This window comes from Polyodon spathula, chromosome 24 (assembly GCF_017654505.1).
Source record: "Polyodon spathula isolate WHYD16114869_AA chromosome 24, ASM1765450v1, whole genome shotgun sequence".
NCBI lineage: Eukaryota > Metazoa > Chordata > Actinopteri > Acipenseriformes > Polyodontidae > Polyodon > Polyodon spathula.
This window is the reverse complement of record NC_054557.1, coordinates 4,019,670-4,046,571: the sequence shown is the minus strand read 5'-3', so window position 1 is coordinate 4,046,571 and position 26,902 is coordinate 4,019,670. Positions and strand designations below refer to the sequence as shown.

General features: G+C 39.3%; 1 protein-coding gene across 1 annotated transcript in view; it reads left to right on the top strand.

The window, feature by feature from the left end:
- The window catches only part of LOC121298794 (neuronal acetylcholine receptor subunit alpha-7-like), a 31,228-nt gene extending 18,232 nt beyond the window's left edge, over positions 1-12,996 (top strand). Inside the window, exons 5-10 of the mRNA XM_041226011.1 lie at positions 116-195; positions 3,110-3,277; positions 3,796-3,990; positions 8,763-8,849; positions 10,602-10,711; positions 12,185-12,996. Of these exons, the coding sequence (XP_041081945.1) occupies positions 116-195; positions 3,110-3,277; positions 3,796-3,990; positions 8,763-8,849; positions 10,602-10,711; positions 12,185-12,697 (1,153 nt within the window). The 3' untranslated portion in view covers positions 12,698-12,996. The remainder of the gene's footprint in view (positions 1-115; positions 196-3,109; positions 3,278-3,795; positions 3,991-8,762; positions 8,850-10,601; positions 10,712-12,184) is intronic.
- Positions 12,997-26,902: the final 13,906 nt, after the last annotated feature.

Sequence of the window (26,902 nt, the reverse complement as noted above, 5' to 3'; positions counted from 1 at the left end):
TTAGCAGTGACTATAATAGTGCTTACTGTAAGCCATCTAAGATTGGTTTGGGGAGTGGGGGTGTTAAATAAGCTGGATTGAATTTCTTGTAGATAAAGCATTGTGTTGTTTACAGTGCCGATGAGAGATTCGATGCCACATTTCACACCAATGTCTTGGTGAATTCTACAGGGCACTGTCAATACCTACCTCCAGGTAAGACAAGCATCCATCTTAATGACTTTTTGAATTACAGGCGCATATAATATTATATATATTATATGATGATTATTATATTATATAGATATATAGATATATATATAATAGTATTTCATCCAAAGTATTGATATGTTTTGAGGCACTGTACAGTGGAAGGTTTTGTGCTGTGTGTACTATACCCTCTTTAGTATTGAAAGCTATGTAAGAACCAATTTATAAAATGGCTCCAAATATTCTATTATATGACTGTGTGATTCAGTAATATAAAACAAAAGCTTGGAGAAATGATAATGCTATTTCTGTGCTCCAGTTTCACAAGTGTACTGTGTGTACAGAAGAGTTGCTTTGATCAGCCTATACCTGAGTCACAGCTAGATTTGCTGAGCAGTTTAGAGCTCCCTGGACTGTATCAGTTATCACTAGGCAGGGTTTGGGGGCTGATGCAGTCCAGGGTGATTCCCCAGTGCTGGAAAATAATCTAAAAAAGGGCATAGGTTCACTAAAGCAATTCCCAAGAACTTTCTCTGTAGAATCGGTTTTAATGATTCAAGTGTTTAAGTTTTGGATTAATTCTCAGCGCTGCTTACAGTTTGTAGAATGTTCTTGGTTGGTTTCGTGCTTATACTATTAGGTCAATTGTTAAAGTTTATATACAGATCAGCTTTGGGCAGTCATTACTTTTGACTTGAAATGCAGACATGTTCACACTAGTTGACTGCAATCATGCAATCTGCGCTTGTGTCTGAATATATAATAGCCAGCACCGCTAGGGTAGTAAGAGATGGAGACTGGGCTCAGTACAACAGTCAGATCCCTGGATTTCTTGACTACTATATTAAAATGAATTAGATTCTGACTGACGAAAGAATAACACAGCAGCAGCAGCATAGCAACAGCAATACTGACGCAGCCCCACAAACATATGTAACAGACAGTGTTACAACATCTGCATACAGAGAAGTGAATTTGTGGTTTTTTTTTTTTACCTGTGTAATTTACATACCATGCCATTGCAGCTAACAAAATAATTCCATAAGTCTTAACCTATTGTGAGCTTACGTTTGCATTCACACTAGCACCGACACGGCAGTCATTTTGAAGGTTTGAGTTTTTCAAATTAAAATTTCTCTGTGTGTCTGAAAGTTATGCAGTTGTCCGTTTATGACTTTTCCTAAATACATATATTAAATACCCTGACAGTGTTTGAAAGGCAGGATCACAAAAATAAGGAAGTTATAATCCTGCCCACCATTTTGACTGCCTTTTACAATACATGTTTTTATTTTGAATATAACCTACAATAGTCTATTTTTTACATCTACAAGCCTGTTATTATCTCTACTAGACCTGTCAGCCATCAGTTTCTTTGTTTTGTGTAAGGAATGCACCATGGAAAATATCAGTAGGAGAGATTTTATCTTGAAGCTAGCCACAGTGTTTTGGCAGAAACATTTAGATCAGAAAACTTCAAAGCAGCAGGCTGCCGCAGCTCAACCTGGATTCAATGCTGCACCGAGTGATATGTGAGAGAAGGCATATGTTGCTTTTGTTTTAAATAAAAAAAAAAGTTTAGTTTTTACAGTTTTGTATGTACGTACGTTCATTACACACTAGTTTCTTTTGAAATGTTTATTTAATTGTAGTTTTTTCAGTTTTTGAAGTGGTTCTTTATATGTGGGAAGTTAGAAAATAAACACTTTTATGTTTAATTGTTCATTGAAATGTGGCGTTTCAGCTGTACAGATGTTTGATATGACGTGCTTGAATAAAACTTTTGTATCTGATAGTTTGTCTTTCATTTTAATATTGATGTTGTTTAAAATGTGTCCGTGATAATGACTGCAGGCGGTGGTTTTAGGTATGTGTATAACCGTGGCGGTTCTAGTGTCTCAAATGTGCAGATAGTTTTCATTTTAAAACATTGTATCTGGTGCTACACTAGATTACATTACATTTGTTTGCCTTATTATTAGAAAGTCTGTTACTATTTCACTTCATAGGTCTTTTCACCTCAGCATTGTCTTTGGGTTAAAAGGCTGGTTTATAACTGGAATGTAGTTGTTCGTGGGGTGAATCTTACTCTCTGGGTAAAATGACCAAAGAAGTTCAAGATTAATGCAAAGCAGATACATACACACATGTTACCCATATAATGATCCATGAAAATGAATGTGCATTGACATGGAGATGATGGAATGATTGGGTTAGCTGCAATCACTTTAAGCAAATTAAGTAAAATTGAACATAACATATCAATTAATACAGAGATACAGTGATACGCAGCTTAAACAATAATAATACTTACATACCATCATATACAGCCAGACCACACACTGCTTTAAAAACCATTGGTTCATTAAGTTGATTAATCAATTAACATTACTTACTGCAGACAATTAAAATAAGTCAATTAAAAATGAAAACAGAGAGCACTGCAAGATCATAAGTGACAAAAGCACTTTTAAAAGACAATGAGAAGAATTGTTCAAGCTTGTTCATAGAGCACCATGCACTGAAGCATCTGCAGTGCTGTGAAAACTCACCTGCAACCTAATTAGGTTTCCATACTATGGCCATGTCACATTTTGGATTCCAGATCTATGAAATATTACGTACACATTCTGGGAAATGGACAAGAAACCCTGCCGTATCTATAATTTAAAATATTTTTTCGCCTCCACACTGTCATAAGCCTCATATCTCAGAGAGACAGTGAATACATATGTTTAGGGTTATATAAGCATGCTAAAAGTGTACGTGACCTTGGTATGTTATTGGTTATGAAAGGGAATTTGAGATTCTGCCTATGCTTACATATTTAAATCTGGTTACAGACCCCCGTGTTGTTGAGATGTTTTTCAATGGGAGTCTAACCTCCTCGTATTAGTGCTCTAATTGCAGTCCTGTCTAGGTATCTTCAAGAGCTCCTGCTATATCGACGTGCGCTGGTTCCCCTTCGACGTGCAGAGGTGTGACCTCAAATTCGGCTCTTGGACCTATGGGGGCTGGTCCCTGGATCTGCAGATGATAGAAGCTGATATAACTGGCTATATCCCCAATGGGGAATGGGATCTTGTCGGTAAGACAACAGATGAACTGCCTGAATCAGAGGGTCACAGTCTGTGGACTGGGAGTATTACCCAGGCTGACATTGAAAAAGTGAAGCTATTGCATCTACCCATTTCCACAAACTCAAAACATGAATCTACTATACTAAGTAAACACATTAACAAATACACTCTACTTGCTATTAATCTATTTATTACAAAGATTGACATATTTCTCTATAACCACATGCTACAATTTGCAAATTTTATATAGCTGTTTAAAGTTCTGGTAGTATATAGTTTTATGTATCAAAATACATAAATATGGAGTGTATGTTTTTACTTCCTCAGTAGGGTGTATTTCTATAAAGGTTCATGCCAGTTAAATTTCATTGAAGTCAGTTACCATAGTGCTGGTTGCAAAACCTATCCCAGAATATTTCCATTGAGGTGCTCTGCATTCCAACAACACATTATTCCAGTTGTTGTACTTTTTCACACTGAGGTCCATGGAGTAGAGTATGACTTGCTTGTCTGTGTGTGTTTGCAGAGGTCCCGGGGCGGCGCAGTGAGAGGTTCTATGACTGCTGTAAGGAGCCGTACCCGGACGTGACGTTCACGGTGGTCATGCGGAGACGGACGCTGTATTACGGTCTGAACCTGCTCATCCCCTGTGTCCTCATCTCTGGTCTTGCCCTGCTTGTCTTCCTGTTGCCTGCTGGCTCAGGGGAAAAGATCTCCCTGGGTAAGCTTAGTATTCATTTAAGCAGAAAAAGAACCCATTTCAGTATTCATCTCATTTTAAACCGGTTCTTAGCAAGATGGCAGAACATATTGTAAAAATACAGGGCAATACAGGGCAACATGGAGAGCAAAGTTATTTGATAATCTAGGGCATTGTTTTACAATTCAAGTGCAAAAAACTGTCAAAATTAAACTAGGGATGTTAGTTTAGAGTTTAAACATTTTCGAAATGTTAAAAGTTTTGCAATTGCTCCAAAATATATAACAGTCAAAGATATGCTTGTTAAAATATAGATCTAGCTGTAGTGTGTCCACAAAAGGATGTGTACTGTCAGATTTGCACATATTTCTTTTATTTCTCTGAGCACACTCTTAAACTCAGGGGAGACATTTAAGGAGGACAGAGATGTTTTAAACTCCTGTAAGTGGATTGTTTGTGCACTGGGCTTGCAATGTATCCAGACAACTTTTAGTAATCAATAAAATCACACAGACTTTAATTTGAAGTTTTAATGAATCAGATCAGTAATAGTGCTCCTTCTGTTTATTAAATGCTAAATAATGGATCTAATGCTTGCTAGCCACTTTGGATCCCTGCTAATAGGCAATCTGAGTGTTTCCATAGCCTTTATAGGTTTAACAGCATTAATACAGTACAGTACAGCAATACAGGTATGGTTATCACATACCCAGCCCCTTAGGCTAGACGTGCAAAAAGCTAAAATGCCCACTGCTAAATCCTAAAACATACAATATATCACTCTCCAAAACTAAAATATAGCAATGCATCAAAAAAATGAGATATAAATTCAAATGTGTTCTTACCTTTCACTATATGGAAGTGGAATTGTAATATAATGTAAAAACAAGAACGGTCTTCAAAAGCAGAGACTTTAAATAAGACCAAACAGCAACCAGCTTTTTCAAAGATCTACACAGCATGAACCACGCAACTTGTAAGATCAAGCTGAGTGATACTTGACTGGGGTTTTACCTCAGCTTTTATATAGTTTTTTTCTCCATTTAATACGTCAGAAGACCCAATTAATTTTTCTTTGTTTTGACAGCTCCTATATTTAAGAGAACAATATATCTAAAAAGTACCAGTGACTTATTTTTCAAAATAAAAAGTAAATTGAATGTGAGCATATGGTTCACTGTCTTCCACTCCTCCATTCCTTAAAAATTAGGTGAGCTGGAGTTCACAGGGTCCTTGCTACCAAGTACAATACAGATATATGTATATATATGAGAGAGATGTTTGTTTAAAACATAACACCAGCTTGTACAAGTGTGTGTATATATATATATATATATATATATATATATATTTTCCAATATAGAACACCCACTCTGTTTAATCATTCCAACCCGGGTTAAAAATATATTTCCCTCAATAGGTTGGATTTGCTTCATGTATAGATGCGTTTTAACAAAATGTTGGACAAAGGCTATAGGGGTTTATAACTGAGCCTTTCAATAAAACCACTAAGCATACAGTGGCCAGTTCAGTTATTTTCATTTAAGTTCAGGCTATAATGAACATGTTAAATATAATAGCCTCGTAATAACTATACCATGCTTGGACTAAGCCTGACCCCTCTCTGTTTCTAAAAATTCCCCTGCGCAAGCAGGTCTCAGACACCCTGTTTACCCAAGACTAGTTTTTTAATTATTATGAAATTCTACTGTAGGCGCTTTTACAAATTCACTGCATGAAGTCATTTTTTGGCCAGATTCAAGAGAGCCTCGAACCGATATCTTTTCAGATAAGAAAAAAGCTTACATCCTAATTTTTATAACTAAGCTCTCATTATTTTCTTAATATAATGAGATACCTACTCCTGTCTTTCTTAAAGCACTTTTCATTGGTTAGCATTCAAGGTTGACAAATCCCACTTTAAGAGCCAACACCAAATCTTGCTTTGAGGTGCCAAAGACTAAGCCCTATCTTTTGCAGGTCTAGTGTCCTTCCAGAATTCTACTATGTGCCAGACAGCCTTTTAATTTGTTCACTTTTAAACTCAGCAGTCTACCTGTAAATAAATACCACTGTGTACTACCTATGTCATACAGTTAGGTACACTTTATTTGAAAACAGAACTTTTTTTTAATTATGATACTTTATTTCAAACTTTCTAAAGTTAGAAATCTTTCACATTTTTTGTTTCATTAGCTTATTTTGTATCTCTTTATACTAAATCTAGCATCCTCATTTGTGCAGTACTTGTATGACTGCTTCAGCTAAATCAAATATTGGAATATTGAATAGTATTGATGACTTCCAAGAAATAAGTTGCGAAAATTCCACACCACATTTTATTTTGAGAGTGGGTTAAACAATGTTAGCGTTGTGCATTGTATCAAGCTGCCTCGTCATATCCTCATCTCTTATGGATATTAACACCCGAGTCTCTTCATTACTCCAACGGATGTAAGTGAAGAATGGACACAGGTTTTGCTCAGACATAAGTAGGAGAAATTGATTGGCACTATAGTTATACACATTTAAACATAGTACTTAGTAGTACTTTACAATAAAGTCGTTTTGACAGTTGTTTGAAAACATATCAGCAAGTATATTCTGAAGTACTGTACAGTAGCTGCAACCATCTGAATTTCCAAGCACATGATGCAGTTTATCAAACAGTTTTAAACAGTAAATACAATCTGTATGATACTTTACAAACGTATTTAGATCCGTGCATGATTAGCATTATGCAAAGCTTTAGGGAAGACTAAGAATCAAGTGGGGTTATCAGAAACATAACTCTGATAAGGGAAATACTGCAAACAAAAAATGCACTTCCTTGCTGCCATCTTTGGACCATGGTAACTTAAGTATTCCCATGTGACTCTTTTAGTGGCTTTAGGTAAGGCACTTGAATGAGCAAATTAACATTTTCATGAGAAACTTATGTTTCCATGTGTAAGTGTGCGTTGATTTCACAAGAATTTCCTTGAGACTTTCCTGTTAAAATACTGCAGCCGTTTTTTTGGGGGCACTTCCATGAGTTTTTCTTCCCAACATGCACCAGCATGTCAGCTTTATGTGAAAAAACCACACATGTAAACTGGCCCATTGTCACAGAAAAAACAAAACAAAAACAATTGCTACATTAAAAACAAATTAAATGTTCAAATATCATTCAATTACAATAATACACAGAGGGGGTCACAGTTAGCCCTTGGTCCTTCTCGGTGTCAGTGTGTGTTACTTTAAGATATATAGATAACCTGGTTGAATGTAAAGGCAAATGTACCAGAGTAGGTAGATCTATTATGAAGTTTTGTTGATTTCATAAATACAAATGTTTTAAAATTACCCCTCCTTGTAATAGTGTTCAGTTTGTAGTTTTGCTGGTAGTAAAATGCTGCTCTGCGGCGGCTCTGAAATTGAATTGATGACTGATGATATCACATGAAGACTGTCACATTACAATTAGACTTGTCCACTATTTGGTTCTGCCATTGTTTTAGACACAGTAATTTGTATATGGGCTGCCCAGTGGATATACTACACCACAGCAGATAAACCTGACACCAGATCCTGCACAACTGCTAAACCGTTGCTATGTTTAGATATGTATGTGCTTTCTTTTATTAAGAAGATCACATTCATCACCTGGTATTAAACACAGACTTGCATCTTGTTCTTGTAGAGGGGTTGGGTGGGGTGGTAGAATGCATGCATGCATGCATGCATGCATGCATAGATAGATAGATAGATAGATAGATAGATAGATAGATAGATAGATAGATAGATAGATAGATAGATAGATAGATAGATAGATAGATAGATAGATAGATAGATAGATAGATAGATAGATAGATAGATAGATAGATAGATAGATAGATAGATCTAATAACCTGAGCTCACCAAATTCCTATTTTAGTGAGCAAGTGAAGAAGATGGATCAATCTTTACTGCCCTGCATGACAGTAATGTGTTCAACAGAGTGGCAAGAGACAAATCCCCATCTATGTGCTGCTATTGTATGTGGTTTTCTTTTGGCATCGATGCAATAAAATACTGCATATACTGCAAAGATGTATTCAGCACAAAGTTGAAAGAATATGCTGTGATAAAAGCAACCTTTCAGCCCACACTTGTCATATGTCATGTATGACAGCTCTGGATAATAATGTAGTGTATTTTAACCTTTCAATTGCTGATTGCTTTTCCAGAATGTCATTATTACTCTCTAAATAATATAACAAGCATTAACTCTCCTGGAGTCTCACATCAAAGCAAATATGAGGTTTATCAGTGACTGCGTGGGTGTCTGGGGGTGATGTGAGCTTTATTATAGGGATAACATGCTGTGCCGTTTAAAACAAACCTTCATGGTTTTTCGTTTGCTAGTACCCCAACGTGGTGTGTGGATGTGTTTTGCTATTGTAACAGAATCTAAGTGCAAACTGATGACCATTCACAAAAGGAGCATGCTCGTGTGTACAAGCAGCTTTAGAGATTCATCAGCATCTGTGCGGCGGGTCAAATCACACAACACTGCCTGTTACAGCATAGTGGTATAAACAAGACAGCAGAAATAAATAAAAAACCTTCTGTATTTACCTTTATGAACTACTTCCTGTTCACTACAATACACTTAAACTGTAAGTATATAAAATGTCATTGTTATATTTACAGTACAGTGTGCATTTTAATAATCGTTGGGTTTCTGAAGGTAACTTACTATTAAAAGGCTGTCCATTGTGATTGAGAATGTGTTGAAGGCCCGTGTCTGGATTCCTTGTGTTGTCTTGCAGGAATCACGGTGCTCTTGTCTCTCACTGTCTTCATGTTGCTTGTAGCAGAGATCATGCCTGCAACATCCGATTCGGTGCCTCTAATAGGTAAGTTTCATTATAAAGTGTATTGACTACGGTGCTCCTGTGGGTTAGGGAGGCAAAATCATCAGGGAGTCACCCGTACAGGCTGGGAGACGGTGAGTTCATACAGACTCCTGCAGGCCTGGTCTTTGGACTTGTTAGTTGGGTCAGAGGGAACATTAGACAGCCTGCACGCAGTCAGGCACACCTCAGCCACTGCCTGCACCAGGCAGCCTCTTAGCAGACATGTGGAAACCCTGTAAGTAAAAGTATTGCTACAGAACCTGAAAATATAAATACAACTCAATTTTAGAAAACTACAAAAATGAAACAGACCACCTTATAAAGAAATAGGTTTGTCGTTAAAACAAAAACAACAAAAAAAAAACAACTATTCTGTAACACTTTAATTTAAAATGGAGATAACTGTGCCATTAAACTGAGCCATTAAGCAACAATAAGCAATCGATCTAGCGTTCCTTAACATTAATTAGCACATGTCAGCCCTCCAATGGTAAGCTACTCCAGCTACTGACTGCTTGAACACCAGACGTTCATTACTGTACTAATTGATTGTATTAATTGATTCCCAACTGTCGCATTGTTTTACCCATGCTAGAGAGTTTTCATTCTTAAGTTGCAGTAAGACATTACATATTTTCTCTCTTTGGTTTTGTGTGGTTTAATTATAATGAAGTAACAATGAAAGAACACTTCAATTAATTGCATACATGTTTTAAAGGTTCACTATAATTCTTATTAACAATATCAACTTAATTTAAATGTAATGTGATGGAAACAGCAATTCCTGTTCAGCATGAATGTAGCTGGATTTTCAATTTTTATGTGTTGGTAACTGAAGATTTGGATGCATGCTATATGTTTTTCTTTGGTTTGAAGATGTTTAGCGTCCTAATAGACACTGGTAGTCTGTAGATGAGTTGTGGTAATTCGGTAATATCACAATCAGAGATGTGCTAGTGGTAAAAATCCCACATTTTACTGTCTGTGCAACATTTAGGAGGGGTTGTTTAAGGTTTGGGAAATGAGGGTGCTTGGCTTTTACAACAAAATATATTGAAACTGTAAAATCTCTATTTTATATATTACTATAACTATTTAATTACATATTATGTTTTCCTATTTGTCAATAGTTGTTTTTTGTCTTATCAATAAAGATGAAATACTTACACAGAGCACTAGTCTTACCTAAAGTAACATTGGGTAGTCCAAGATTAGTGCTGATCGGGGTCTGTGAAACCATGATCTGCTATGGATAGCCATGTTGTACTGGGCATTGAAAATATAATTATACAATTAAAATATGAACAATGAAAGAGAAATTGCGAAAACAAAATACCAAGCCTCACACAACGATACACCTGCGTAAACATGCCAGTGTTTATGCAGCATTACTACAACAATCTCCAGTAAAATGAGTGTTTTGTACGCAGTTCTCATTCATATTATCTGATGTCTAGCTGGTGATAAACCGTCTGGTCAGGGAAGCCTTTATACAAGCTTCCCCATAGTAAAAGCATACCAAATTGTAATAAAGCATAGTGAAAACATGGTAAAGCAAAGGTAAACATTGTAAAGCCCAGCAAGGTATGGTAAATCATATTACAAAAGACGACACATCGTGTTATGTAAAATGACCGTGGTGCTAGCCTTTTAATTCAAAATCTGTGTTGTTCATATTCATTGCCGCTTTGGCTTCCTATGAAAGCCCATTCCATATCTTTAATGAACCCGAGTGCTGTGTTCTCGTTGCAGCTCAGTATTTTGCCAGCACCATGATTATTGTTGGCTTGTCGGTAGTCGTCACCGTCCTGGTTCTACAGTTCCACCATCATGATCCTGACGGGGGGAAAATGCCCAAATGGGTAAGTACAGGTACTACTGCAGCAGTGTTAAACCTAGTAATGCACATTAAATATTTCCCTTTTCCTTCGTGTGATCTTTTAAGGGTAGAGCCTTACATTATTGGAATTACATTGCATTAACAGTGAACTGATTGGTAAATTTGAAGGTAAAAAAATCATAATAAGGAACCAATGTTTTAGGCATTTCAAAACATAATAAGCATAAGTTGAAAAAGCAGAGTTTTACACAGCTGGTGAAAACATGTTATATGTGGCTGACACATCTATTCCTGTTAAGAACTTATCTCTTGCCAACTAAATATCCATTGGGAAATGTCTTAGTATGATCAGGCATGGGACAGGCATGTAGAAACTTGATGAGCATGCTTATTATTGATGCAGACTTTGTGGAGACCTACAGAAAATATAGAAGTGGTGTGCAATCTGGAAATGTGGTTAATATAGCAGTGCCACATTGAAATAGGATTTTCATGTAGTGCAGAGCGAATATAGTTACTGAGCGCTTTGCCTTGAGCTCTGGTTGTGGTTGATTTTCCTTTTCTGTATGTACGTTAGTGCAGTATGTATGCATATATGAATTAATGCCGTGTGTATGTATAAATGTGCCCTATCACAAAGCTTTACCTCATCAGCTAATTAATGTGTTTTTGAATAACGTGCAAAACTGTACCAGACTGTTTTTGTTTTCTATAATGTGTTTTAAAAACCTCTCCATTTTTCTTTTCAAATTGCAGGTAGTTCAGTTAAATACAGACAAATTCAATAAGTGAATTGAAAAATCTAACCAAAGATCACAGCTTTGTGGGTTATGTTTATCTTGCCCTAACCCCCTTAATTAAGTTGTTGAAGCTTTTTTTTAATTAAAATTCACTCTGATAATTACAGTTAGTTCTCTGACTGTTTAAATAAAATATATGGTCAAACCTGCTTCCACAACCACTGAAGTCAACGCCTGAAAGTGGTCTTTAGAAACTAGCGGTTGCAATATATAGGTGATATTTCCGAACATGTTCATTATTATATGTTCAGCTATGGCCAAAAGTTTAGCATCACCCTATAAAATTAACACATTTTGATTCATAAAGTCAAATGAAACCTGCTGAATAATGTTATATTAACATATTAAAGTACATACTACTTTGTAGTTTTCCATATACTGACAATGAAAAAATGTGACATTTCAAAATCTAACATGAAATACTGTACTACAATTATGGCTTCCGGTAGACTTTTGCAATATAATTTTTTGTTGTTTTTTTGATTACATGATGTTAAATAAAAGATCTAAATATGTTTATATATAAATATATAAAAAAAAAAAAATGATGGCTCATTCCTAAAATTCTAGGTGATGCAAAACTTGTGGCCATCGCTGTACATATTAAGAAAGAAATTGTAGTTAAATATTATTCTTTTTTTCTAGCTGTTTTATTCCTTTTGGCAGTTTAAATGCATCTTTACCTCTTGCTTCAGACACGGATAATCCTCCTGAACTGGTGTGCCTGGTTCCTGCGCATGAAGAGGCCCGGAGAGGACAAGGTGCGTCCAGCCTGCAACATTAAGCAGCGGCGCAGCAGCATCTCCAGCGTGGAGCTCAATGCCAGCACCAGCGCCCCGCACTCTACCAACGGAAACATGCTGTACATCGGCTTCCGTGGGCTGGAGGGAGTGCCCTGCAGCCCCACCCCTGACTCAGGTGTGATGTGCAGGCGGCAAATGGGCGGGGTCGAGGAGGACGTGCTGCTGCCAGCGGAGGGGAATGGGGACCCCGATCTCATGAAGATCCTGGAGGAGGTGCGCTACATCGCCAACCGCTTCCGAGACCAAGACGAGGACGAGTCCATCTGCAATGAGTGGAAATTTGCTGCTTCCGTCATCGACCGGCTCTGTCTCATGGCGTTCTCTGTCTTCACCATCCTCCTCACCATCGGTATTCTCATGTCGGCGCCCAATTTCATTGAGGCCGTCTCAAAAGACTTTACCTGATCCCTGACCATGTCCACAAACCACAATCCACAATGCAATCCTTAGACAGACTGAGAGCAACTCCTATTGCTAAATGGTTATAATCAGTGACTGAAATGCAGTACCTCCTGTTAGCTCAATAACTAGCTCATATTCTCTCAAGTGTTTTTGTCATTTGCATAATAAAACCTTGTAGCAGATATTTTAACTTAATATTGATTCTCTTGGGTCAATTACAAAAACTACATAGGTTAATATATCAATAACACTATGTAACACAATTTTTGTTCCTGGGTAGTAAGTGTTATTTCCTAATTGCTTATGCCTCAAAAGTATAGAAAATGGCTATTATTCCCCACAAACTTTGCTTTTGTGACCAGGACAGTGATATTTCAAAATATCACTATTTCCAATGGGAAAACGGGCAAATTTGTCTTTTTGTTCACATAAAGTCAGAAAAAAACAACATATGAATCCAAATTAACATGTATTTATACTAAAGTAATACAAAAATGACTACAAAAGTTTTAGAAGTGAGTAGTTTTTCGAGATTTACGATTATACTGTAAATACAGTATAATTGTACATCTCGAAAAACTACTCACTTCTAAATTTAGGTGCTATGTCCAAAAGACCACATTTAGATTTGACCAATTCCCTATAACTTATACAATATATGTAAACATTAATAAATTGTATCCACAACCTTTGTTTCCTTATTACAGAAAAAGCAAGACAACAGCATTTTGGTGGTGTTAATAGTGCCTCTGGTGGGGAGCTGCCGAGGGGCGCATCCAGTAAAGGCACTCCGCGTGGACCACAGGATGCGTCCTATAGCTTGGACATTGCCGGTTCAAGTCTTACAGGGCTTTTCCACTGCTGACCATGGACGAGAACTCCCAATGGGAGGTTAACAATTGGCCAAGCATCACCGGTGTGGGGAGGGGGTGGTGGGCTTAGGTTGGCCAGGATGTCCTCGGCTCACTGAGCCCTCCAGCAACCCCTGTAGAATGGTTGGGCGTCTGCGGGCTTGCCTGTAAGCTACCCAGAGCTGCATTGTCCTCCAAAGTTGTAGTTCTGAAGTGGCTGCATTGCAGGCCTGTAGAGTGAAAAAAAAGCGGTTGGCTGACGGCACATGTTTCGGAAGACAACGTGTGTTCGTCTTCGCCGCTCCCGAGTCCCGGGTGGTAGCAGTGAGCTGAGCCTAAAATAATACAATTGGTCATTTCAGATTGGGAGAAAAATGGGGTTAAAATTCAATTAGTGACTACTAAAATTTTTAGAGTTTTTTTTTAGCAAGGTGGTTTAACATGACCTTCACATGTAAACACAGCATCACAAATGATTGTAAAAATCACTAAAGCAGTGAAAATAAAATCTTGTTCAGTCTTTATTCTTTAAATTATAAATAGGGCTTCTGATTTTCGGTTTTAACCGATAAAAGCAGATAAACCCCCCTGATACAAAAAAGAAAATGACATCGGTGTATATCCAATAAACACAAGAAAACACTAGAAATGGTTACTCGGTTCATACTGACTTGACCCCTTTTCCTGTGGGAAAAAAAACAAAACCCTAATATATATATATATATATATATATATATATATATATATATATATATATATATTTACCAGTGCAGTTGGGCAATGTGTCTCTCTTCCTGACTTGTATCTATCATTGATTCGTTCTGAATACTTTAAACCCACCCCAACTACTGAGTGGCAGCAAATTCCCACATTTCTATTGGAGGATTCTAACACGCTTGCGACATTTAAAATGAGATGTTCTTGCTTGCGAGATTTAGAGCTATATTGCATTAATAATAATAATAATAATAATAATAATAATAATAATAATAATAATAATAATAATAATAATAATAATAAACTTTATTTTGTATAGCGCCCTTAAAGGCAGTCATCTCAGAGTGCTTCACAATTAATAGTACTGCAATAAATAAACACACTATGCATAAGAAAATCACAAGGAAATAAAACAATCATAAAAATCATAAAAACGCCTTTCTAAAAAAGTAAGTCCATAATTTGGGGGCATAGCAACAGCAGGCCCTGTCGCCCATAGAGCGCAGGTGAGCAGGCAGGACATAGCAGTCTGAGATCAGCAGAGCAGGGGTTGCTAGTGGGAGTTTATCGTTATTATGTATTTACTATTATTTACAATGTGTTTCGCCTCTGCTGTACATTCACCAGGATATGCCACGTTGCACGTTTATAAAACAATAGTCCCTTTAAAATCCCTTTTTTAACTAATCATTTCCAATGTAAGGAAAAAACAACTGCAAAGATTTTTTTTTTTTTTTTTTTTTTTTACATTAGTCAAAAATATATATATACATATACTCCACATATCTATTAGAAACCAATTATGTTGGATCCTAATGTTTTGTTAATTCTAATTGCCTAAGTGGAATGGATTAGGTAGAGTCTTTGTTTTATGTTTTCTACCAGTGCTAACATTTCATTTTAGGTACCATTAGAAGTACAGTATCATTATACAGAAAATTGACTTTTGAGTACAGAGCAGTTGCTTTAAACATGTGCTGTTTTTCAATAAACAAACTATTAAATGTGTTTCAATGTCTGTGTATTTCACATATTTGGCCTGTACAAAGCTTTCGATTCAGTGCACAATTTGCATCTTTTGTTATGGTAAGTACACACTCTTGTTAATATCCCTTTCCTCACAGGCTAGAAGTCAAGTTTCTGCATATTTACAGTATGTAAATCATGTGCAATCTCATGTCAGCTGACTTGAGGTACTGTATATACAGGTTGAGTCAAGCCAGAGGAAATTAAATCCAATCTGTTAAGCTTCAGCACTGGTAAGAAAAAAATGTGTTTATGTTTTGCTAAAATATTATCCCCAGAGTAAGGTTAGCTCAAGAACTAGAAATGTGAGCTCCCCACAATTAAAGCAAACTTGGCCACTCATTTTATTGCATTTTAAAGAAATTAAACATGAATAAAGAAGTGGGGACTGAGTGTGTCTTGTTTAACTGTTTTTGGATAGATATCACCTTAAAAAAATAATGTAATCCAGACACCAGGTGTGTTGGATATTTGGCCACAGTGCTCTAGACAGTGCTGCACCGTGCTGACTCCTCAGTTTTCTGTTTTATTCTATATATTTTCTTGAGTCACACATTGGGATCATATTGCTCTTCAGTCCCTAGTGGCCACCAGACATAATTAAATATGTCAATTCAATCAATCAATCAATCAATCAATCAATAATAATAATAATAATAATAATAATAATAATAATAATAATAATAATAATAATAATAAATCAATGCAAACTGAATTTCCTAGATCAGGGTTTCTCAACCTTTTTGAATCATGCTGCACCTTAGCAATGTTTTGTTATTTGGCACCCACCCTCTTATCAGTAGTAGTCTGAGTTTCTCCACCACAGCACTAGCAATGAAAGGTAAACTGTATTATGATGTCATTCTTTTTAGAAGAACTGCTTTCTCAATCTCATTGTGCCTCTAACACCTTTAGGGGTATGATTCTCCTGTAAATCACACACCCTGCCATGTCTTAGTACTTCATTAGCTCAAGCAACATATACATGTCCTGGTTATCTGTTATTTAAACTTCCAACCACCCAAAATCTGATGGCACCTTCATTGTTAATTGCTTAGGTATAATCTCACCTATAGGACAACTCTACATGTACATATATGATTCTGATAAGTATAAGCTATTCCCAGATATTTCTGATGGGGTTTTTTGTCATTATTTGATACACTTGTGCCGTAAAACAAGCGTGTAGCTTCCTTGAGAGCTTTGTGAATATGTTTCTGATGAAGAATTGTTTCATTGAGAACTAACCGGTTTAGAAAGTTTCCAGTTTGAAGAAACCAGTCTGAAAATGGTCTAAAAACGTCTCTACAATTAACATGGGCTTAACATCCCATATACGATAGTGTTTACTTATTTAAAAACAACCAAGATACACTACAACATTCTGTTGAAACAGTCGAGGAACAGGAGTAAATGGAGTGGTCTGATAGGATACGGATGTTGAGGATTTATAATAAAACATAGCAAGTCTGTTGTCATGTTCAAACCATATGGTCTATTTTACACCAAATGGTAATCCAGTATGTCTAGTAAAATAAAATGAATTCTCTGAGTATTCAATTATTGCAGAAACAGCAAAACATTAGAAATGAAATCCAGGAATCAATCTTTCAAAGTAGAAACTAGCCGGAGGCTTGTTTTACACAAGAGGCATGTCAAACAATGACTAAACAATGTAATTATTATATTAAATATGACTATAATCTATTTGTTTCAGGTGTTTTATTTAACTTTTCGTTTTTATTAAAAAAACACACTTCTTGGGAAAGGTGTATTTATTCAGGAGAATTTGTAGTTGCACACTTCATTTACATATACTAACCCATGTGTCTCAATACTATTCCTAATCAAAACCTGCTGCTCCACCAGGTGCACATCCTTGTATAGCCATGCAATCCAGCCTAATACAAATGAATATGGGTACCAGCACAACAAACCGCCCTGCCTGTATAGAACTGGAGGTAGGAAACACTTTTTTACACAGTTATAAATGCATGGAATAGCCAACCAGGTGAAGTTTATAGGATCTAAAACACTGGGAATATTTAAAAAGGGCTTGATTCTTATTTTAAATTAGATCCCTCTGATAGGAGCAAATAGTGTGCTAAGAAGAGACAAGCCTTGACAAGCTGAACCGTGTTTCTGTCCCAAACGGTTCAGTACATATGCTCTCTAGATTAACGTTAGTGCGAAATGATTTAGATTTTGTTAGTTACAATTACTTTAGATATGAAGACTGCAATCCTGTGGACAAGATTTATAATTTCTAACTTTGCTTCAGAAACAACCCATGGACAAATACAAATCAAAATTCAATTAAGTAATACGTTTTTCTTCACTACCCACAGGGTTTGTGTTGCTCTTTCATCTCAAATTGTAGCTTTCAAAGGCTGGTTTCGTTATGAATTAATTTTTTCAGTTTGCCCTTTTGATAAAGAAAATTAAACTCTGCTGACACTACCTTATAATAACCCAGCAAACACATTGCATTAGCTAGTACAGCCTGCATCATGTACTGTAGAATTCTGGTTTAAAAATGTAAAAAAATAGTAAATTGCATTTCATAATTTATAATACGTTTATCTACATTTACCATGGTAGATTTGCATGGTAATTTAGCAGTTTGCCCATGCTTTCCCCATGGTTATATTAAGAATACTATGATTTTTTAAAATTTTATTTACTTTACCATACCTATGGTTTACAATGCTTTCATTATGCTCTGTTACACTGTGCGCTCTCTCTCTCTCTCTCTCTCTCTCTCTCACGCACACACACATCCATTCCTATATTTGTAGGGACTTCTCATTGACTCTCACTATATTTTTATTTACTATTTAGAATTCCAGTCAGACACCCCACAGAGTGAAACAAAATATTATGGCACTTTTTAATTATTTTTTTTTTAAGGCATATATGGTTCTTAAAAAGGTGTTTTACAAAGTGGGGACGTCCAGCACAACGTCATTTTTTCAGGAGTTACTAATACACTGCCACACACACACACTCACACACGTTCCTCTTGAATACCACCCAAAACACAAGCTTGTATACATGTGCACCTTACATTAATTACACACACACACACACATGCATTCCTCTTGAATACCACCCAAAACATGAGCTTATATACATGTACCCCTTACATTAATTACAACCCCTTCAAACAATAATTCAATAAAAGGCTCCAGCCACATTCTTACACATTCCACCACCAACACACAAAACAAACAATACGTTTCTTTTTAAATCCTAATATGTTTTTAAATAAAAACAAAATACATAAACCTGTTTGAATAAACATAAACAATACATCAGACATTAATTTTTTTTTTTTTTTTTACATGCGGGGCTTTGGCCTCTCCCTGTAATTATTTGCAGGGCTCTCTTCTGCCCTACTACAACACTGCTGAATGCTTATGTTCAAATATTGAACATGCAGCATAATAAAACCCAACATGTCTTATTTTTTGCACATTCATTTCAGTTGTGGGATAGAAGGACATTCACTGGCCCTCAGTCCTCTTGAGATTTTGTGGCAGATTGCTGCAGGGACAGAACGAAATTGGACATTTAAAATAGCAAGGAAATCATGAGTGAAATAATTGGGCCCACTAAATTAAAATAATAAAAAAATTGAGCTTTTCTGAGTTTTAAATAATAGACAAGCACCATTATGGGTAGAGAACATTGTTCCATACCTTTTTTATGTTCCTATAACTGCCCTGAGTATGAGCTATATTTCATGGTTAAACCAATACAATATCAATATAATGACCCACTGCAGCAAAATAACTAGTCGGAGGAAGTAATTGGCAATATTAATTTTATACTGTATAAAAGAAATTGGAAAAGTAATCCACCCTCCTCTTAGCATATTCATTGTCACATCTCAAATGGGTCCAGCATGAGAAGGATCTTCATCAGGTGGCAAAACAATGCACTACACACTGCACAGCATGCACAGCGAACAGCTTCGAAAATGATTTAGACTGTTTGTTAAGAGCGGGATTGCTAGAAATGATTGCCTGAAAACTTGTAAGAAAGTCATCATGGTCATTATAAGCCTATTAGCTGGTGATGATTGTACTGATCAGATGTGCTCTATGCCACAGCAGCCCTGCTAGTTTCAACAATTAAAACCCAATTATTGGTGACAGACCCCATCAGGAATGTAATGTGCGTCCTGCAAATTGCTTACCAATTCTCTTTAACATGTTTTTGCAAGTAGGTAGAGAAGGAATCCTATTTAAAATGCAGTCATTTCACAACACAAAAACCTGCATTTCCCTCATCTGTACAGTTGAGCACCTATCTTGCTCAATGAGTGGTTTAAAAGCCGATTGGAAACATATGTTCCTTTCCTTTGGAGCACTGACATTTTTACTGCTTTACTGGAAAACTAGAAATGCCTTGATTTGTTGACGTGGCCTTTAGAACTAGATCTATTGTTGTATACTGTGAGATGTAGTTTTTGGGGAGTTTAATCACAGGTTCAGTCTTGCCAAGGACTCCAATCACAATTAACTGCTCACAGAGATGCATTTCTATGGAAAAGTGAAAGCGAAATCAAAATAATTTTATATCACACAGATAAAAGAAAGGTAAGACAAATAATCACAGGCAAATATATAGTGGTTTTGGTAGGAGGCTTAATTGCCATTGGTTGGTACGCAATGCTTAGTTAAATGCAACTAGAAAATGAATTTTAATATCAATAGGATTTATCACAGTGCAACATGGGGCCGGTTTTTCATAATTTTGGTAATCGGATTTCCATTTTTGATCTGGATTATATTGTGCAATTAGGTTTTCAAAACATCAAAATGCAGTCGGGATTACTGTGATCTGGATTTCGTTTTGGTAATCCAATCACACTTTTAAGCACGATTAAATGTTGCAATTGGGTTTTTCAGAATTTAAAGTATACCAGAATAATTGTGATCATACTGCGGAGGTGAATTTAGATTTTAAATGATCATAGAACAGTGATATTTAGTTTGAATTGTCATAGCAAACATGTGAGAGATGCTGGACTCCTGACTGACGAGAAAGACTATGAAGATGTCTAAAAACACATAACCTTTTTTTTCAAAAGTTTTATTTTTATTCAATTTAGGTTTAGTTATTTAATTTCTGCTAAGTAGGCATAAATAAAAGAACCATTATTTGCATGCGTTATGTGCACTAATACTGAAAGTAATTTAGATTTTGTTAAAATAAATAAATAAATAAAGTTGTGTATTAATCATTATTACCACAATCTTATTTATTTTATTAAATTAAATTAGGTTATAAAATAAGGCCTCTTAAAAAAAAAAAAATAATAAAAAAAAAAAAAATAATATTTTTTTTTTTTTTTTTTTTTTACAGTAAAATACCATAAAACAAACAATTAGTAAAGTTTAGTAAACAAACTCTTAGTTAAAAGAGTTTCTATGCGTTACGGAAATGCTACAGCAGCAGTATTTCCACTCCTGCTCTTACAGCGAGTTTCAACAAGCCAATAATCGCGCCTCGGATTTAACTCAACCCACGACACTACCAGCATTGAACTAAGCAGAGAACGAAGATACAAATTGTGGGAATAGAGCGGTAGCCTATTCCAAGATCTAACCTACCACAAGAACAAAACCCATAAAATGGTGAGGACACAAAGGACATATAATTGTGCAACTGCACAGAACATTTAACACACAATAACACAAATAACACTGTTAAAACACTACTATTTGCAATCAGCCCTGCAATAGATTCTGGGATTCCAGTTTTAACATAATTAGATGTAATATCTACAGTATTTAAAGAAATGTGCTCTGTTAAAACAACAGAAAAAATCTGGTTTACTTTTTAAATGTAAAAAATAGTTTTTTTTTTTTAAAGGAAATGTTTTGTAAAAACAAACACATTTTCCTATTTTTAGTATGAAGGTAATTTGCTGTTAAATCTAAGGTAAATTGTCATTTTATAAGAGAAGGCATTTGGCTTCAATGTTTACCACATTTACAGACATTTTTTACAGTCTACTTCAAAAAACTGGAGTTCGCAATCTTGAACTACTCCTCACACCGAAGATTGTGTTTTTTTTCCTAGTAAATCTATTCAAGCATCTTTCCAGAAAAAAAAAGCTTCCTCCTCGCAAGTTGATTAGGCTGTTCCCTTTCAATTTGAATAACAACCATTACCGAATGGGAAGAGCCTCTCTGACCATCAATCACTGAGCATATATAAAAAAAGCTGCCCTATCAGGGGCCTGCTGTGAGGGGGAAGTCCTTCCCACCTCCTATTGTACAGTAGTACATCACCATTTTCTCTCTCACTCCACTGAGACAGGTCGTAGATAGTGTTTGCTTTCTGGTACCAAATTTGGCTGATTTGTTTGTTTTTTACCGAATAAATTTATTGGATCTATGGTAAAATCACGCTCTCGAGCGTTGGTAAGAGTGCTCTTGCCTAATTCTCACATCAGTTTTCTGATTAGAGCTGGTTTCGACCTCTATTAAGGTATTGGCGAGCGGCCATTACTCTTTTTCACTACACAAGGCCTTGTGTAGTTGATATACTGTGTGGAGAGCTGTTGTGGTGCTGTAAGGAGTCTCCGCGGGCTCGCGGCGTCGTCTTCTACACTGATTTAATCGGTCACAGCGACCAAAAAAAAAAAAAACAGCTCGGACCTAGCGCCTCTTTCAAGCCTCTTTCCTAGCGTGAATGCACTTGTCCTAAGCGACCACGCCGACTGAATCGGCTGCATACCCTGGAATCGACCACAGTTTTCCCGCCGACTTGTGAGGCTGAGAAAAACAGCGCCTACCCGGCCCCGATAGGCTCAGCACCGGTGTAAACATCTTGGGCGCCGCCTACAGCTCGGCACCAACCGTGTCTACCATTGGCACCGACCTTGTAACAGGTCCACTCGGCACCGACTGTTCAGCACCGACAGCGGTTTTCTCGACGCCGATCCCAGAACCGATTGATTAGGTACCGGTGAACCCCTTTGGAGCCGTCTACAGCCCGACACCAACCGCGCTACCCATCGGCACCGATTGACTCGGAACCAACCTCTCGGCACCAACAGCGCTCGCCTCGACGCCGATCCAGGCACTGACTGATTTGGCAAAGATGAATCGATTGTTAGTGTGTACAGCCGGTGCCGACTGTGCTACTATTGTCATCAACCGCAGCAGCTTCACCTGCAAAGGCATGTCGGTCCAGTTGACTAGGTCCTCCCCCGGGGTCCGCCGGTGTGACCAGTGTGCGGCGAAGCTGACCAGAGAGGATGAACACCGATACTGCACCAGATGTCTAGGGCCAGAACACGCGACCAAAGCACTGGCAGGTGAGCTGGACTGCTCTCCATGTAGGAAGTTCTCAAGGAGAACTAAGTGACAGAGAGCAGCACTATACCCACCCAGTCTCTCTTCTCGAACCATGGGAGAATGAGATCAGTGGTCCAAGAGCCTCCACAGAGGTCATCCAGGACCCCCCCGCTACAGTGACCAAGGAACTTTCCCACACAACTGGGTCACCCTACCCTTCCCCACCACCGGTACAGAGGCTCAGAGACCTCTCAGGTGAGGTGAGATGGTCATCGCCGAGGCTGTAGGCGCGCAGGCACCGCTCCCCATCGTCAGGGGACAGGAGGTCGCTACGCAGGCACCGCTCCCCTTTCCCACGCACCTCTCCCCTTCCCCACGCAGGCGCAAATGATCACCGTCACAGTCGACTCGAAGGCGCCCAAGCTCGGCCTCCATTGGGCAGGCCACAGTGGGGGGCTCCTTGCCGCATTGCCACACCTATTGAAGAGGGAGGAGTTCCGGGCGTTAATGCAGCAGGCAGCTGCAGCCACGGACGTCCCCTGGCCGGCAGAACAGTAGGGAAAGGGTAACCTCTTCCTCCAGCAGAAATGCACCCACAGCATGCCCTCCCTTTATGCCAGGACTTCCTGGATGTGGTGCGCTCCTCCTGGGGCAACCCAGCATTTGCACCCTCAGCCTCCAGAACAGCAGAGTCTCTGCTTCTTACTGCAGGAGCCAAAGAAGTGGGCCTAGGCACATTCACCACTATCGGGGACATGGCCACGGTATTGGTTCAAGGTTCCATCTTCAACAAGGGGGATAAGGACTCAACCTGCCCATCCAAGCCTTGCAGGACAACAGATGTGATGCCAAAAAAAGCATACGCTTCGGCAGTGCTGTCAGTGCAAGCAACGATCACCATGGCAATACTGATGCTCTACCAAAACCAGTTAGCAGAGAGGCTGCAGGACACAGCTACAGAGGCAGACACAGGGGAGCTCCAGGCTGTGGCTAAGGCGAAGACTGACCTAATGTGGCTGACACAAGCCAAGGTCGTGGAGACTGAGAAGGTGGCACTGCTGGATGCCCCCATTACATCAGGGCAGACTTTTGGGGTGACCATTAATGTGAGCCTTGAGAGGTCCCACAAGACCACGGAGGTTGCCTCAAAGTTTTTGCGCCTTCTGGCTTACAGTCAGCGCCCAAGGTGGCATTTTCAGCCTGCTGGGGTAAAAGGGTCTGAACACAGCACTCCATCCCAGAGTATGCAAGCAGGCAGAGGCAGAGCCAGTGGCAGGGGACCACCGCAGGCCAGGGGTAACCGGTTCTCCGACTGGAGACCGAGGCCGGGGCCTAAGAAAGACCCACCCCCTCCCAAGCCCAAGGGACACTGCCCCTGAGGGGCCCCGGATGCCACCAAACCCCCCCACAACCGGACTGACCAATGACAACGACCCATGGCAAGGTTGCACCCAGGACTCCTGGGTGTTATCGACAATGAGACACGGATACGGGCTACAATTCCGCATAGGTCTGCCACCCTTCAAGGGTGTGCTCCTCACCACCGTCGAACCAGTGAGGGCAATACTCCTTCGACAGGAGATCGCCAATCTTCAAAGGAAGAATGCTGTACGCTTGGTAAGTCCAAGCGATGCCCTCAGCAGCTTTTACTCCAGGTACTTCCTGGTGTCCAAAAGGGACGGCAGTTTCAGACCAATTATGGACCTCAGGGTCCTCAACTTGTTCCTCAGACAGAGGAAATTCAACATGTTGACAGAACAGCTTAACATCCAGTCTGTCCAACCGGACTGGTTCACATCGATCGACCTGCAAGATGCTTACTTTCACGTCCCTATCCGTCCTGCACAGAGAAAATATCTCTTTCAAGGCAACGCATACGAATTCTGCATGCTGCCCTTTGGCTTCTTGCTGGCGCCCCGCACATTTTCAAAGTGCATGGATGCAGCACTGGCTCAACTCAGGCTGTGGGGTATTTGGATCCTAAACTATCTGGACGATTGTTTAGTTTGGGAATCAAACTGAACTCTGTGAGCATGCTTGCCTCATTGTTGGAAGACAGGATTTGGTCGTTGGAAACCACACTCTCCCTATTCAGAGAGGACGCTATCTAACAGGTCAAAGTATATCAAAGGTTATTGGGGCTGATGGCAGCCGCCTCGAGAACCCTTCCACTAGGGCCGCTGAGAATGCGCCCTCTTCAAGCCTGGGTGAATACGCTCAAGGTGCACCCGGTCCAAGATCGGTACCGGCTGGTGCGAGTGTCCAGACAATGCTGGAAGACACTGGAGTGGTGGCTCAGTCCTGACAATCTGCGCCTTGGATCTCCCATCGGATCCCCTCACAGAAGGGAAGTGATCACTACAGATGCCTCCAGCCTGGGCTGGGGAGTTGTCTGGAAAGCGAGAGGAATAAGAGGCCAGTGGAAGAGACATTGGCAGCAAGCGCACATAAATGTGCAAGAGCTGCAAGCAGTGAGCCTGGCGTTATCTCATTTTCGCCAGCAATGTGTTGGTCCGGACAGACAATACCACAGTGGTAGCCTGCATAAATCACCAAGGCGGCCTGCGCTCACCGAGCCTTCACCACGCAGAGCACAGACTCCTGTCCAGGATGCACAGAAACTTGCATTCCATCAGGGCAGTTCACCTCCCGGGTGTGGACAACAAGGCAGCAGATCTCCTGTCCAGAAGAGCTCCAGACAGCTCAGAGTGGAGGCTGCATCCTCAAGTGGTGAATCAGATTTGGGAGAGGTTTCGACCTGCACAAGTCGAGTCAACTCACTGCCCTCTATGGTTCTCCATGGAGAGAGACGAGGTCCCCCTGGGAGTAGACACACTAGCTCACCCCTGGCCACAGGGGCTATTGTATGCGTTCCCTCTGCTACCATTACTACCCCTGACATTAGAGAGGATCAGGGTGGAGAGAGCACAGGTTTTCCTGGTTGCACCCAGATGGCCGAGACTCCCCTGGTTTGCTCTCCTCTCCAACATGTTATTGGATCAGCCGTGGCAGCTCCTGCTGAGCAAGGACCTCCTGAGCCAAGCGGAGGGGCTATTATGGCACCTGAACCCAGCCCAGCTCCAACTCTGGGTCTGGCTGTTGAACGGAGCCGTCTAACAAGGTTTGCCAGATGCAGTCATAGAAACACTACAGCCTGCTAGGGCGCTGAGCACTAGAGCCCAGTACTCATATAAATACTATGCCCAGTTAGGGCTCTGCACTGTTATTTAGATAGGACGGTGTCCTGGAGACAGTCCAACCACCTATTTGTCTGCTATGGGTCCCGCTCTAGAGGTCAGGCCCCATCGAAGCAACATCTAGCACACTGGGTGACAGATGCGATATGCTTGGCATATTTACAGACGGACTCCCCGTTACTGGGGGACATTATGGCCCATTCTACTAGGGGCCAGGCAACTTCTTTCCTTCATGGTGCCTCCTTGGATGAGTTATGCAATGCTGCTATATGGACAGGTAGTCAGACATTTGTAAATTTTTACCGCCTTGATGTTACAAATCGAACAAGACCCTCTCTGGGCTCTAGGGTATTGCAGACGACATACCCTTAGGCGTCATGTGGGCTCTGAGGCTATCGCCGTGGGGCTGTACTGTCGGTAATCTGGAGCCACGACAGCTTTGGTACAACTTTCCCATTCAGTAATGGTTGTCATTCGAATTCAAAGGGCACGTTAGGTTATTACCATAACCCTGGTTCCCTGAAAGAGAATGACAACCATTACCGAATGACTGGCAATCACTGAGCATATATAAAAAAGCTGCCCTATCAGGGCCCCGCTGTGAGGGGAGGAGAAGTCCCTCCCACCTCCTGTTGAAGAGAGACGTCCTCACAGTAGCACATCACCATTTTCTTTCAAAAACAGAGGTCAGCTGGGGACACGACCTCAAAGGGTAATGGTTGTCATTCTCTTTCAGGGAACCAGGGTTATGGTAATAACCTAACATTCTGGTGCATTTAGAATTGACTGTGTAACAGGGCGAGCAACCCTGTACAGTGTTTATTTTTAGAACGGGGTTTCCCCCTCTGCCCTTGGGTTATTTTGTATTTGTTTGTTTTATGATTTATTGGATTGGATTTGTTTAAATGACGACGCGTTGTTTTTGTTATTGTATATATGACGGTCATCTCCCGAATTAAGTGATTAATGTGTTGCTAATCGGGAGATGGTCACCTGTATAAAAACCCTGCAGTGTTCCCAGCTCGGAGTGGGTGTACCAAGGAGAGTACGGGAGAGCGAGGTGATTGAAAATGAAACTAAAAATATAAAGATAGGATCAGT